This window comes from Candidozyma haemuli (assembly GCF_002926055.2).
Source record: "Candidozyma haemuli strain B11899 chromosome Unknown C_2014730914, whole genome shotgun sequence".
Classification (NCBI taxonomy): domain Eukaryota; kingdom Fungi; phylum Ascomycota; class Pichiomycetes; order Serinales; family Metschnikowiaceae; genus Candidozyma; species Candidozyma haemuli.
In genome coordinates this window covers 819,138-834,479 of record NW_020289904.1, presented here as the reverse complement: position 1 = coordinate 834,479, position 15,342 = coordinate 819,138, and the positions used below count along the sequence as shown (strand labels likewise).

Sequence of the window (15,342 nt, the reverse complement as noted above, 5' to 3'; positions counted from 1 at the left end):
CTATCCAATTTTTATCTTTTTAAGTGGAGTTTGTGATTTTTGGTGGGCCATTTGGAAGACTTGACTTTCACGCAGCGCCGCGGAATGGTTGCAAAATGGGATCCGAACGGCACGCCCGGGCATAAAGTGGGTATAAGGATCCGAAGAAAAAGAAGAAGTAGAGGAAAAGAAAGCTTAAAGTAAGGGAAGTATATTCTTGGGTTGGGAGGTGTCTGGGGAGGACTCTTGCTGGCCAAGATCTCGGAGTAAGCCACTGTGACAGGCACAAGCAGTCGCTCTTTGTTAGTGGATGCACATTGGGGGAGGGGGGTTGCAACTGTGGAAGCAAGACAGAGTATGTCATGAACAATGCATTCTCAGGGACTTGAAATTGGAATTGGTCTTACTTTATTACACTTTTCTTTAAATTACGTCTTTTTTCTATGACCCTAAGCCTCTGAAAGTCGGCCTGCTTTGTTTCGTATAAGCCCAGTTGTCCCGTGGATATTAATACATTATTGTGCTAGCGTTTCACCGCTGTAATGCTATACGCCAATTCTAGACCTGCTTCGCTTCTTCGTCTGCATCAACCTGCTCCTCTGGTTCTTGCGATTCCACCTGGTTCTCTTTGTCTTCACCTCCGGTGTCTTCGGCTGCTTCGGTAGACTGGCGTTCCGAGTGGCGAAGCATATCGTCCAAATCCATCACCGCTTTGGGCGTTCTTTTATCGCCTTCGGAATTCTTCACGTCCTCGAGAATCGCCGCTTCAGTTGATAACGGCGTTTGGAACCCAGAATGCTCATTCGCTAGGTTAGGTGCTCCTGGTTGAGTTGGTGGTAACGAAATGTCTCTGCCCTTTGCATTCTTCATCTCGGCAACTCTCTTACGTTCTTCTCTTCTTCTCTTTTGGTTTCAAACTCGTGCCACTCTCCTTCAAGCGTCTTCATGAACTCCAACGGTTCAGGTTGCGGGTCTTCAGTGAAGTAAGCGTGTTGGAGGGATTCCTCGGCAGTGAGTCTCTCAGCGGGTACCAAGGACAACATCTTCTTTGCAAGATCAAAACTCTGCTCAGACATCACCGGCTTGAATTCCTTCTCGAAGCTAGGCTTCTTGTTGATGCGAGGTTTCAACATCTCAAACCAAGGAAGGTTTTCAATGTCGGGCCAGGTATCAATAGACGGCGTACCCATAATGTCAAAGATCTTATAAAGCTGAGAAATTTCCTCAGTTCCTTGGAAGACTGCCATTTTCGTGTACAACTCGATAAGCAAACAGCCGACACCCCAGATATCCACTTCACGACCGTAGTCCACAGACCCAAGAAGAAGTTCTGGTGGTCTGTACCATATCGTTATCACTCGGTTGGTGTAGTCGGGGCTTTCACCATCCTTGAGCACTTTCATGGTTCTTGCAAGACCAAAGTCAGCAACCTTAACGACACCTTCTCTGTCGACTAAGATATTGGAACCCTTGATGTCTCTGTGAATGACTCGCCTCTTATGAAGATAGTTCATTCCCTCCATAAGTTGCTTGAAAATCGTTTTCCTATGACCTTCACTAAGTTTAAGGTCTGGGTGCGTAAGCAAACCTGTAAGATCATGGTCCAAATAATCAAAGATCATGAAAATTTGGTTATGTTCAACCATCATCTCCAACAAACCAACAATGTTAGGATGATCGAAACTTTGCAAAAGCTTGATCTCTCTCATTGCAGTAATTGGGAATCCTTCACGCTCACTCTCCAAACGTAATCTCTTCAATGCAACAAATTCCTCTGTAAGAGAGTTTTTAGCCTTGTAGACCTTACCATAAGTTCCCTCACCCACCTGTTGCACTCTCTTATATAGCTCATTCGACCTGTTAGCGAACAAAGAATACAACTGAGAAGGTTGAAGACGTTGCTGAGGCTTCTTATTCGTGTTAGCATTGGCGTTATTACGCTTCTTGGGCTGCTGTTTTTGTTTATCTTTAGGGCCTGGACCGGAACCTTGGCCAGAGCCGGGTCCCGAACGGCCACCGGGACCAGAGCCAGGACCGGAACGACCAGAGCCAGGACCAGAAGGTGGACCAGAACGGGGACCAGGCCCGGAACGAGGACCAGAGCCCGGGCCGGATCTAGGGCCAGGACCAGGACGAGCATTAGGGCCAGCATTTTGATGCCCACTCAGTCTTGGAGCCTTTGGAGCTCTATCAAGGTCTGGCTTGGCCTTCTCGGGACGTTCATTGTCGTAGTCACGAGCACTAAAATCCCTTCTCTTGTTTGGCCTATCATCAGGTCCTCTTCTAGAGTCTCTATCAGGAGGTCCTCGTTTCTGACCTCTGTTGTCCCTAAACGCTGAGGGCCCAGACGGCCTTTCGTTACGGTCATTTCTATCGTATCTGTCGTTCCTATCGTTTCTCTCCCTATCGTTGTAGTATCTATCATCCCCATCATTACGATCTTCTGGACCTCTCCTCCTATCAATCATATGAGGTCTGTAGTTATCTCTTTCTTTGAATCTTTTGGGATTTGGACCCTTGGAGTTATGGTCCTTCCATCCTGATTTCTGGTTCGAAGGTGGCGGTCCCTTGGGGCCCTTGGGTCCTTTAGGCCCAGTAGGTGGTCTGTATCTATCCGACATTGAACCAAATTTGTCAAAAGGGCAGAACAGGAAGTGGCCGCTTGGTTAAGAATGCACGTGGAACGCTAGGAATGGATCCAACTATATGTGTGTCTCAGATAGGTAACCTGAATATTCTGCGAGCCTTGCTTGTAGTTGAAGATGGATTTTCGATGTGAGTATTGAAGACTGACAAGATGGTATGCAGTACACTTCCTTAGACGAGGCAACACCAGTCCCTAAAGGCCAGGAAAAATGTTAAAGGAGACCAATAGAAGGGATGAAATTGGAGAGCCTGGTTTCAGACTTAGAATGAGCTCAAAAATTGTGCTGCTTCGAGGTTGTTGGTGGTGAAATTGGTGATAAGTCTGCGCAGTGCCAGACAAAGGAACATGCCCAACAACTCAAGAGACAAATCCCACCAGTTCAGTAAAGCAATTGCTTGGCATTCCCGGTTGCTTAATATCCCCTAAGCTCGAACTCTCCTTTAGTACCTGGTTCACTTCTTGCAAGTGCCGTTTGCCATACCTCAATAAGTAGAATACCACCAAATGGCCATCGAAATGCCTACTGTTTTGGAAATGCTATTGCCACCTTGATGGCCTGGATGTTCCCGTCAAAACCACATACTACAAGAAATGTGAAAACAGGACAAACTCTACGAAAATCAATGGTTCTGAAGGCTCCAAGGCACCAGGGACAAACAGCAGCCAAAGCAGTCAAAAAGGAGGGTAAAGAGGTCAACAAAGGACCTGAATTTTCCCTATAATAACGTCCCTCAAGTGTTCAAATTATGGAATCGGAAGGTTTCTTTGCCCCTTACAAGCTCTCATGAGTATCTGTAAGTACCTGGCATATTCCGACCGAAATTTTCATCCTTATAGTCCCCCTGACCTGTATTTTATGGATTATTGGATCATGACTCTTCTATAGTCTTGGATTGGCTTGTTACTCAAGCTCAGTGCTTTGCCCCTTTGGTAGTTGGAGGAGAAAATGATCAACCAGAACCGCGGCGTGAATAAGGAATGCGGTCACGTGACGTTGCCTCCAAAATTCCGAGTTACCTTCGCCTTTCAAAGTTTATACGAAGCTAAAGAAACTAGGTATTTAAAACGAATTTTCCCAACGTTCGTGCCCTCCTCCTCGCCACTGTCCCGCCCAAACCTTCATCTCTTGAGAGGTCATTCTGTGGCGGCGGCCTGGACTGGAAGGCTTTCCTGCAGTACACAAACATAGGCCAGGAACCATATCTGCATCAGGGAACCATCCTCAACAGGTTTAGACTACTCAATCCAGAATGGTATGGAGAAAGAATTTATATATAACGTTCATATACTGACTTCCAGGGATTATTTACGAAATCGCTCCATGTGGGTGCCGACCTTGTCTTTGTTTCGGCTGTGTTGGCTGGCATCAGAAGAAACACCGGTTTAACGTATGTTGGATTGAATTTTTGTTTTTAATTGATACTAACGCTAGTCCTGATCTTGAGAAGATCCCTAACGAGTCTGCTCGCTTTTATACGAAGAAATACCTAGGCGTGGGAGAGCTGGTGTTTGACTATTCCTCGGCCTACTTAGGCTCGTCCGAGTACTTTAAGCGCTCGTGATCACTATTTAACTGCTGTCGATATGTATTAAACAAGTGCAAATTTATTGGTTTCAACTATGTATGGAAAAACTCTTCTCTCCTTCTTCTTCTTCTTTACTCCACGGTGACAGACTTGGCCAAGTTTCTTGGGAAGTCAACATCGATGCCTCTGTTCACGGCCAACCAGTAACTCATCAACTGCAATGGGATAACATTCAACAATCCTTGCAAACAGTCAACGGTCAATGGAACATGCAATGTGGCGTATGCCTTCTCTTTGAACAAGTCGTCGCCTTCGTTACAAATAACGATAGGTCTGCCGGATCTGGCAGTAACCTGCTCAATGGCAGACGTGACCTTAGGGAAAAGAGAGTCCCTGGTGGCCAAGGCAATGATAGGCAAGTCACCATCAACCAATGCCAAAACACCGTGCTTCAACTCACCGGCAAGAACACCCTCAGAATGCATGTACGAGATTTCCTTAATCTTCAAGGCACCTTCCAAGGCAGTAGCGAATTGGAAGCCTCTGCCCAACAACAACAAGGATTTCTGCTCGTTCAAGTATTCGTTACACAAGCTCTTGATCTTCTCTTCTAGCTGCAAGACAGTCTTGATTTGTTCAGGGATGTTCTTCAAGCCCTGGATAATCTCAATGTGACGTTCTCTCTTGGAGACAAAGTCGCTAGAGAGGGAAAGGGCAATCATAACCATGGCAATGTACTGAGAAGTGTAGGCTTTGGTGGAAGCAACACCGATTTCAGGACCAGCGTTGATGTGGACACCGCAATGGGTTTGTCTGGACATGGAAGAACCGACAGAGTTGACGACACCGACAGTCAAAGCACCTCTCTCCAAACAGTATTGCAAGGCCAACATAGAGTCGGCGGTCTCACCAGACTGGGAAACAAACAAGCATGTGTCGTCTCTGAAAACTGGGGATCTTCTGTCCAAGAAGTCGGAAGCCAATTCAACAGAAACTGGGATATCGGTCAATTCTTCAAAGATAGATCTGGTAGCCAAACAGGAGTGGTAAGAAGTACCACAGGCAATCATGATGATTCTTCTGCATCTTCTGATAGTAGGCAACCAAGACTTAAGACCACCCAAGTTGACAGAATTGTTGGAGAAGTCAAGTCTACCTCTCATGGTGTTAAAGGCAGAGTCTGGCTGCTCAAAGATCTCCTTTTGCATAAAGTGCTTGTATGGGCCCTTCATGATTTCGTTCAATTCCATCTCCAAGGTCTGGATAGGACGGAAGGTGGACTCGCCAGCGATGGACTTCTTAGCACGGTGGATGTGCAACTCACCATCGTAAATGTGGGCAATGTCGTCATCTTCCAAGAACAAAACCTTCTTGGTGTGTTCAATGACGGAGGCTGGGTCAGAAGACAAGAAGAATTCAACTGGAGATGGAACACCATCCTCGTTGAAGAAAGCTCTGGACTGGGAAGTTCTCAAGTTGGACTCACCGTTAACGTTAGGACCAACAAACTTCTCCTGGTTCTCAGGGAACTCAATGTCGACAAAGTCAACCTTCAACTTTCTCTCGGTCTTGACACCAACCAACAATGGAGAACCGTTTCTGGTACCACAAACCTCACCAGGGAAGTGGACAGACTTGACCAACAAACCGTAAGAACCTTCCAACTCGTACAAAACCTGCTTGGTCAACTCGTTAAAGTCAATGTACTGACCAGCCTTGGCGTTGGAGTCGTAAATGTGCTTGAACAACTTGGCAATACACTCAGTATCGGTCTCAGACTCAAACTCGTAGCCCTTACTAACCAACAAGGTCTTCAACTCACGGTAGTTGGTAATGATACCGTTATGAACAACCACAAACTCGCCACTTGGGTCAGAACGGTGTGGGTGACAGTTCAGGTACTCTGGCTGACCGTGAGTAGCCCATCTAGTATGAGCAATTCCCACGTGGTTATCGAAAACCGTGTCCTTGCCGACCTTCTTGTTTTCAATCTCTTCTCTCAAGATCTTCACCTTACCTGGAGTCTTGACAATGATGCTGCTGGTCTTGTCATCAGCATCCACAGCCAAACCAGTGGAGTCGTAGCCTCTGTACTCCAATCTGGAGAGACCTTCGAGAAGGTTCTCCATGATTTCGCCTCTGGTCTTATCCACCAAAAAGTTCACGTAGCCAAAGATTCCGCTGGAGGGTTAGTATATGAATAAGGGTAATTGATTCGTGTCTACATACCACATGTCGATGGAAAGTGGAATTAACGGGGGGATTTAAGGGGGATGGGAAAAAGTGATGGGTTGTAAGGATTTGGGGGGAGTCACGCCTAAATGAGTGGGTTTTGTAGGAGGAACAAAAATACGAAGGAATTGGCAAGAAGAATAGGCGTTGGAGTATTTTTGTTTGGCAATCCAAAAAAAGACGTAAATTGCACCTGTCTTATCCGGATGTCGCACTTCCAAAAACCCTCACTTTGCCGAAGGTGAAGTGGGAAAAGAGAGACAAAAATTACATCAAAATGCTCAGCAAAAACTGAGCATTCCAAATATCTACTTTTCAACTTCCAATTCCCAAAACAACCCTGAATGACTCGACCCTTGCTGAGGTAGCGACGACATTGTCGCGCTTCCAGGCGCATGCCTAATGGACGCCTCGCACCTCTCAAATCAGGACCTCTTCGTCCAGACCCGCGTAACAATAATTAACTATCCCAAAAGGGAATAAGTAAAACACACGGGTGGAAGAACCTGGCGGTATATGCAGGTCGGAACCGTCTGTCACCCATTGACAAATAAAAAGCAAAAGCAGAAAAAGCAGATAACGTACGTTGATAAGGAAAGGTAAGGAAAGCAAGAGTTGAAGAAGAGAAGCCTTTTGGCTTCTTTTGGGTTTTGGGTTCTTCAAAATACCAATAAAAAACAACAAGGTCACTTCCAGACCTCATTGCTTCTAGATTCCACAAACCTCAGCGAAGATTTACCAAAATGCCACAAAAAAAAAAGCGGCTTATTTGTGAGGCTGCAACAAGGGTAGAAAAGCAAAAAAAGACCAAACCGCCAAAACACGAAAAAGTATAAAAAAAGAAAAAACAAGGGGAATCTGTCAAAGTTTAAAACGTCACAAAAGCCAACCCCCCGTGGAATTAAAGTTTGCTTTGTTTGGGGAGAGTTTGGGGAGAGTTTGGGAATGAATGGGTAGATGTCTGGGGCTGTGCCAGGCCTCTAGAGGTAAGTACGAAGTGGAGGGTCGTAGAGAAAGTGGAGGACGTAGATGAAGGGGAAGGAGGAAAGAAGTGTTGTAGGGGAAGATCAAGTAGGGTAGTTTTTGAAGTGTGGAGGCAGGAGGGATACTGAGGAAGCAATTCGTGAGGTCCTATGAGTTTGGTGCCATAAACGATACTGGCTCCTAGACATGATATCTCTTCTTCCAGTTTTCTCAGTGAGGAACTATTTAAATAGCTGTAAATGCCAAAGAAGCCTGTTAGCAAAAACGCTTGGTTTCTAGGACTTTTCCAATAAAGAAGGGTACTCATTCTGTGAAACCAATGGGAACAAGAAATGGTTGCAAATGCGAGCGCAGAGTATGAGATCAAGGTAGTTGATAAGATGAAGGTATTCTGAAATAGCGAAACCAGCTTCCCTTCCTTCGTCTTTCAAATATATCTTACCTTTGAACTTGGGTAGGGGGTGTATTTGAAGATTGTGGAAATGGTTGGTTACTGGGAAGATGAGTACTGAGGTGGGTGTTGATGGTCTGGAGAGGTGGAGCGAGAGGGAAGTACATTGTAGGTTGAAGGGAGGTTAATTTATTTTGGAGCGTGGGGCAATTGGGGTTCTGGGGATTGCTTAGTTCATTAGAAAGTGCTTTAGTTGTCTTTTTGGTGCTTTACGTGGATGTATGTTGACCATTGACTGGGAGTCTACTTGAGGTGAAGCGAGGGCTCTGGAGAGATACGAAATGGCAGTTCTGGGAGTGACAATCTAAGAATTGAAATGACGTATATTCCCTTTTGACATTGGTATCTTCAATTTCTGCTTTTCCTTGTCGAAAATATAAAAAGTAAGTTTCTTACCTGAAGAGATGGGTACCCACGTCCTGGCAACCGGTTATGGTGGCTGCGCACTGGCGTTTGAGAACAGAAAGGGTCCACCAAAACACGGAAGCACCGAGTATTTTGAAAAACCAAGTGACTATTCCTACTCAATTGAATGTGCTCAAAAACGCTATGTCCTTGGTTTTTCTTTATCTTCTCCCCTTCCCCAAATAAGTGCACCTTCGCTTTCTGTACTGGTACGGCGTTTTTCGCAGCCACCGAGGAAGACCCACCTCCATAAGAACCACCATACTAGCACCACCAAATACCTCCAAACCCTATAAGAAACCCCCTCTTTCCTCTATCAACCCAATTCTCTTCTTTTACTCTTCTTTTCATTACTTTGGAACTTTCCACGTGACCGATGCTGGACCACCTATCGCGAGCCTGATGGAATTTCCACTCCACATATTCGTATCCACTGACTATTCTGTGTAACCATGATGCTACGAGTTTTGAGGCCCCAAATACGTCCAAACTGGTTTAATTTCACCCGCTTGAACTCGTCCAAAATCGCTGCTGAGCTTAAAAAGCCTCCTTTCTCCGTTCCAGTGCCGCCTAAGAAACTGGCCAAGAAGAAGAAGAACCAGAAGGCTGGTCTCAACTCCCTACGATGGCTGGATAAACAAGTCCACGATAACCAATCTAAGCTTCTTACGTTGTTGGCTCAGACCCAGCGGAAAGAGGTGGACCAGGAGTCGCTTGCTGAGTACCTTAAACCGGTTACTTCCTTGACTATAGGTGAATCCATTGATTTAGATAAGGTGCGGAGCACCTTCAAAAAGAAGAAGGTTCCGCATTCGGTGGTGATTCGTGACGAGGTTTTGCTTTGTAAGGTGAATTCCAAAGATATAATGGTGTTGGCAAACGGTACTTTAGTTGGGTGGGACATTGCAGAGGACCTGATGAATGAGTATGTTCCACAAATCTGGAACGCAGTGAGTGAACGGTATGAGAATGAAAGTGAAGAAATGGACTACATTTCTTTAGAACCTGCTTCGCAGGAAGCTGACGAACAAGGGCCTTCGTTTGTACAAGAGGATGTGTTTGTTTCTCAAGGCACTGATCCAGAACAACGGTTACTTGAAAAAGCTGCGTTTGCCATTGGTCTTTCCCGGTCCACAAGGTTATCTATTCTTGAAGAATCGCTTGAAAAGCATATCCAGTTGACCAGGGAGAATAGTGAGGCGCTTTCGAAGGGTCTTAAACTCAAAACGAAGGAATCTGAGATCCTTAAACTCACAGGGCGTCTTTTTTAATTCGTGGCAAGCTTAATCTTTATTCGGAACTCATTGAAACGCCCGATTTATACTGGTCAGAGCCCAATTTGGAGAAAATCTATGAGTCTATCAGTCGGAGACTTGACATCCAGCTGCGGATCCTGATTATGAACCGTAAGCTTGATTATATCACCGAAGAGCAACGAGCGCTTCTCAGCGTTTTGAACGAAAAGAAAGGTACCCGGCTTGAATGGACCATTATCATTCTAATCATGGTGGAGGTGGGTTTTGAGACGTTCCATTTTGTGGAAAAGTACTGGTGGCAGATATAAACTGCTGTCCTATAAGAGTGGATGCATGTAAATAGATTAAAATGAAGCAAACCGGAAGGGTTATTTGCGGGGCATAAAAACAAGAAATCACTATTACTGTCCATTCCAGTGCCTGGTCTCTACAGGATCTTGTGTAAATGCCCCGTGGCAAAAGTTCCTCTGTCACCTGCTAAAACAAAGCCAAGTCCAAGAAAAATCTCCATCTTTCATAAGCTCTTTTTTTCTTGTACCAGCGGTTCTTCCTATGTTATTTACGAATAAATACATATAAATACATATCATGTATTTTACATATTATACGTAAAAATATATATAAATGTATATATATTCTTTCCATATTTTCCACTCCGTTCCACTACGTGCCACTACGTGTCACGTAGTGTCACTTCGTTACCTTATCGGTTCCTGTTTGGGTTGCCCTGCACTGCCTTTTCCCACGGCAGACCGTTATCTCTAGATACAATATCGCTAACCAATAAAGAGGGGCGAAGGAACGTTATCGCAGGCGGTAGACAGCGCTGCGTGCAGGACCAGCGTCCAGGCGAGGCGATCCCGGGTGGCTCCGGAATAGATAGGCCGCACCGAACGAAATGGGTGCAAAAAGGAGAGAAACAGAGATAGACGGAGGTGAAGAAGAGTAGATAACGGGAGGGAAAGTTGCTGGAGAGCAATATATAAGGGGAAGTAGTCGCTGTGCGGTTTTTGCCCCTGGAAAATTTCGCTTTTTGGGATCTTACGTTGATGGTTTAGCCTTGCGCAAGGCATTACTGGTTTTTCCGGGCCCCAGTGCGACAAACCTGGTTTTGTGCAAAGGGGGTGGAAGTTTCTGTACTTTTTTTGGTGTAGGTGGTGACCTGGGACTCGTAGAGCCCACCAATTCTTTAACCCATCATTTCTCTTCAAATAATCTCTCTTTACTGACGGTTGCTGGAATAGAGATACTGGACGGTGAGCCTGCATCCTGCATACAACCCACTGATAAAGGCAATCTCCATCGAATAATCAGCAGCCTGCTCTGCACCTAAATGTCAAGACGCCTAAGAAGAAGCCCTTTGGATGCTTTTCAAAAGCGTGTGCTCGTGACAACTTTGCCTAGTTTCCTGCAGTTGGACCCGAAAACTGAAGCGGCTGTATAGTGAGTTAACAGAAAAAAAAAAAAAAAATCAATGCAGATGGGTCTGAGTCTTTTACGGTGATTTCGCCTCACGGGCCCACTCATTTATAATCTTCCCTGCCGCCTCTGCCTGCTCTTGTATTTGTATTTTTTTTTACTTTTATTTTCAAATTTAATTTATATTTTTTATTTTGCATCATGATCTCCAAAAGAGCCCTCTTCACAGAGAATGAGGACTACAACCAAGCACAGGTGCTACTTCTTTCTGTTGGCTCGTCCATCATCTGGGTCATGGTGCCCGGTTTGGCATTTCTATATTCTGGTTTATCCAGAAGAAAGTCGGCATTGTCGGCCATTTGGGTCGTGATTATGTCTTCGTTTGTGGGCTGCTTTGCATGGTACTTCTGGGGCTACTCTTTGGCCTTTTCTACTTCCAACAATAACTTTATTGGCGACTTGAGGGCGTTTGGCCTTAAAAACGTCGTGGGCAGAGCCTCGCTTGAAGAAGCATACCCAGAAATAGCATGGGCGCTTTTCCAGTTACAGTTTTTATTGGTCACTTTGGCCATTTTGGCTGGCGCCTGTATTGCTGAGCGTGGTCGGTTTTTACCCACCATTGTTTTCTTCTTTTTATGGTCTACCATCGTCTACTCGCCTGTGGTCTACTGGATCTGGGGCGGCGGCTGGGCCCTGACGTGGAACGGTGGTGCTTTGGATTACGCTGGCGGTGGTCCTGTGGAGATTCTTTCTGGTGTTTCTGCGTTTGTGTACTCTGCATTCTTGGGAAGAAGAAACCAGGACCTTATGATCAACTATAGACCGCATAACATTTCTACAATCTTTTTGGGTACGTCTTTGTTGTACTTTGGCTGGTTGTTCTTTAATGGTTTCTCAGCTGGAAATGTGTCTTTGAAAGTACCATATGCCATGCTTAACACCCACTTGTGTGGAGCCTTTGGCGCCATTTCCTGGTGCCTTTTGGATTACCGTCTTGAAAAGAAATGGTCCATGGTTGCTGCTTGTTCGGGCTGCATTTCTGGCCTTGTCGCTGCTACGCCTTCTTCTGGATGTATCCCATTATGGGCTTCAGTCATTTTGGGCATCACTGCTGGTGTGGTGTGTAACTTTTCCACCCAGCTTAAATACCTCTGCCGTGTTGACGATTCCCTTGATGTCATGGCAGAGCACGGTATCGCAGGCATGGTTGGGTTAATCTTCAACGGTCTCTTTGGCTCCAAAACCGTCATTGGCTACGATAACGTCACCGACCATTTGGGCGGCTGGCTCGACCACAACTGGAAACAATTGTACATTCAAATTGTGTACATTTTGGCCACCACAGCTTACTCTGGCGGTGTCACTGCCGTTTTGTGTTTTGCCATTGACAACATCCCAGGTCTCCATTTAAGAGCAGACTATGCTGCTGAAGAACAAGGTATTGACGAAGACCAGATCGGTGAATTCGCCTATGACTACGTCGAAGTCAGAAGAGACTTCTTAGACTGGGGCCTGCCTTCCACGCCGAAAGAACACATTTCCCAGCCTATCCAGGAAGTGGTTGGAGTGGAGCCTGAGCAGATATACCAAAACGTGGATCCTGAAACGCTGAGCGGGGTGATTTCCAGCCACGAAGAAAGCCAAATAAACGAGAAGGAGGATCTTCCGAGACCGAAAGAGGACTAATAAAAAGGACAAAATTAGAGGTAATACACAGATATGATGATTGGAGAATGTAGGTCTGGGGTAAAATGCATGCGATCCGCACCGGTACCGGGGAAGGTGGGGCGATGAATTTTTCAGATGAAGTCACGTGATGCAGTGAAAAATCAACAACAACCCCGGCTTTTTCCTCAGCAGCGAAGGCTGCTGGATTCAAAGACAAGCAGGCCTTTACTGGAAAGTCTGGGGACGACAAATCTGCTTTTGTGATTGAAAACGGATCACGTGAGGCATCTCTCCAGGGCGAGCTGTGAGAGGTCCCGCTGCTCCGGTGACGGCGCCCTGTGTCTATCTGCAGTCCGTGGGTACTGAAAATTGCGAAGAAAATTTGACTCATAATCAGCAGTATAAGACTCATAGTTCCCCAGGAAAAAAAAAAACACTACCACCACTTTCTTCACTTTAGGTACTTTTCCCCCCCTTTTGCCTATTTATTCAAAAAAAAATGCTCGCGCCAGCTCGTCTTACCGGACGTCTCAGCCGTGCCACCTCCATGGCCAAGGCGGCTCCAGCATTAAACATCACTTATACCCACAAGAGATGCTTAACGCATACGAAACACTCCAAGGCCACCATGACACAGAGATCGGAAAACAGGAGACCCACGCCGGCTCCTTCGTTCGACCAGGAGCCCCAGGATCCTAAAAACCCACAAAAGTTGACAAAGAAATCAACCATGGACGACTCCTTCATTGGCTTGACTGGAGGTGAAATCTTCCATGAAATGATGTTGAGACACAACGTCGACACGGTGTTTGGATACGCTGGAGGCGCCATTTTGCCTGTTTTCGACGCCATCTACAACTCAGACAAGTTTAAGTTTGTTTTGCCCAGACACGAGCAGGGTGCTGGTCACATGGCTGAGGGCTACGCCAGGGTGACTGCCAAACCTGGTGTTGTCTTGGTCACCTCGGGTCCTGGTGCTACAAACGTGGTTACCGCCATGCAAGATGCTCTTATGGACGGTGTGCCTTTGGTTGTTTTCACTGGTCAGGTGCCTACCACGTCTATTGGTACGGATTCTTTCCAGGAAGCTGATGTTATTGGTATTTCCAGACCATGTACGAAATGGAACGTTATGGTGAAGAACGTTGCCGAATTGCCTAAGAGAATCAATGAGGCTTTTGAAATTGCCACTACTGGCCGTCCTGGTCCTGTTTTGGTGGATCTTCCAAAGGATGTCACTGCCTCTATTCTTAGAGAGGCCATCCCAATCAACACTACTTTGCCTCTGAATGCTCTTACTCAAATCACCAGACGTTTCACTACCAAGTTCACTACTGAAGCTATTGAGCGTGCTGCTGATTTGTTGAATAAGGCCAAGAAACCTATTCTTTACGTTGGTGCTGGTATTTTGAACCACGAAAAGGGTCCTCAATTGTTGAAGGAACTTTCCGATAAGGCCACTATCCCTGTCACCACCACCATTCAAGGTTTGGGTGCTTTCGACCAGAGAGACGAAAAATCGCTTGATTTCTTGGGTATGCACGGTTCTGCCGCTGCCAACACTGCCATGCAAAATGCCGATTTGATTATCGCCTTGGGTGCTCGTTTCGATGACAGAGTCACCGGTGTGGTGTCCAAGTTTGCTCCTGCTGCCAGACAAGCTGCTCAGGAAGGCAGAGGTGGTATTATCCACTTTGAAATCAGTCCTAAGAACATTAACAAGGTTGTGGAAGCTACCGAGGCCATTGAAGGTGACGTTACACGTAACCTTGCCTCGTTCTTGCCCTTGGTTGAAGAGGTCGTCGAGAGAAAGGAATGGATGGGCCAGGTGCTCAAGTGGAAGGAGCAGTATCCATATTCATACATGAAGGAGACTCCAGGTTCTTTGATCAAGCCACAAACCTTGATCAGAGAGATCAGCGACCAGACCCAGAACTACGATAAAGATGTCATTGTCACCACCGGTGTGGGCCAGCATCAAATGTGGGCCGCCCAGCACTTCCTCTGGACGAAACCAAGAACCTTTATCACGTCTGGTGGTTTGGGTACTATGGGATTCGGTCTTCCCTCGGCCATTGGTGCCCAGATCGGTAACCCAGACGCCATTGTGATTGACATTGATGGTGATGCATCGTTCAACATGACTCTTATGGAGCTTTCCTCGGCTGTTCAGGCTGGCGCTCCAGTGAAGATTTGTGTGTTGAACAACGAAGAACAGGGCATGGTGACGCAATGGCAGTCGCTTTTCTACGAGCACAGGTACTCCCACACGCATCAGCTGAATCCAGATTTCATGAAGTTGGCTGAGTCCATGGGCGTGACTGGTATTCGTCTTGAGAAGCAAGAAGACATGGCCTCCAAGGTTAAAGACTTCTTGGACTGCAAGGGTCCAGTTTTGTTGGAAGCCGTTGTCGAGAGAAAGGTGCCTGTGTTGCCAATGGTTCCTGGCGGTAAGGCTTTGCACGAGTTTATCGTTTACGATGAAGAAGTTGAAAGACAAGAGAAGGAGTTGAGAAACGAGAGAACCGGTGGTAAGTACTAGGTTCAACCAAAAAAAGAAAAAAGATCAACAAAAAAAACGTTGAAATTTAGTGGTTCGGCGGTCATGATCCACCCGCCACGCTTGTTATAGTAACGGATTAACAATGGTTATTGAAGTGTTGTAGATAAAGCAGAAGAAGTGGTGGAGGTGGAATTTTCGCAGCCAGGAGAAGCGGCTTATTCTTCACATGAGAAGCGGAGAAACCCCCATCAAAAGTACCGTGTGGTGATCCT

At 46.1% G+C, this 15,342-nt stretch overlaps 5 protein-coding genes across 5 annotated transcripts; 3 read left to right on the top strand and 2 right to left on the bottom strand. All coding sequences in view use genetic code 12, as the record gives it.

The window, feature by feature from the left end:
* Positions 1 to 537: 537 nt before the first annotated feature.
* Positions 538 to 2,600, bottom strand: CXQ85_002007 (cyclin-dependent serine/threonine protein kinase; the record flags this gene model as incomplete). The annotated part of the gene is made up of 2 exons (XM_025485698.1): positions 538 to 880; positions 907 to 2,600. 2 exons carry the CDS (start codon positions 2,598 to 2,600, stop codon positions 538 to 540), a joined length of 2,037 nt encoding a protein of 678 aa, XP_025341163.1.
* Positions 2,601 to 4,283: 1,683 nt separating this feature from the next.
* GFA1 (glutamine--fructose-6-phosphate transaminase (isomerizing)) lies at positions 4,284 to 6,281 on the bottom strand (the record flags this gene model as incomplete). Its single annotated transcript, XM_025485697.1, has 1 exon — positions 4,284 to 6,281. One exon carries the CDS (start codon positions 6,279 to 6,281, stop codon positions 4,284 to 4,286), a length of 1,998 nt encoding a protein of 665 aa, XP_025341162.1.
* Positions 6,282 to 8,679: 2,398 nt separating this feature from the next.
* CXQ85_002005 (uncharacterized protein) lies at positions 8,680 to 9,788 on the top strand (the record flags this gene model as incomplete). Its single annotated transcript, XM_025485696.1, has 2 exons — positions 8,680 to 9,484; positions 9,556 to 9,788. 2 exons carry the CDS (start codon positions 8,680 to 8,682, stop codon positions 9,786 to 9,788), a joined length of 1,038 nt encoding a protein of 345 aa, XP_025341161.1.
* A 1,312-nt stretch (positions 9,789 to 11,100) lies between these two features.
* Positions 11,101 to 12,585, top strand: MEP1 (ammonium permease; the record flags this gene model as incomplete). Its single annotated transcript, XM_025485695.1, has 1 exon — positions 11,101 to 12,585. The coding sequence occupies one exon, from the start codon at positions 11,101 to 11,103 to the stop codon at positions 12,583 to 12,585; it is 1,485 nt and encodes a 494-aa protein (XP_025341160.1).
* Positions 12,586 to 13,114: 529 nt separating this feature from the next.
* Positions 13,115 to 15,109, top strand: ILV2 (acetolactate synthase catalytic subunit; the record flags this gene model as incomplete). The annotated part of the gene is made up of 1 exon (XM_025485694.1): positions 13,115 to 15,109. One exon carries the CDS (start codon positions 13,115 to 13,117, stop codon positions 15,107 to 15,109), a length of 1,995 nt encoding a protein of 664 aa, XP_025341159.1.
* Between the last annotated feature and the right edge of the window lie 233 nt (positions 15,110 to 15,342).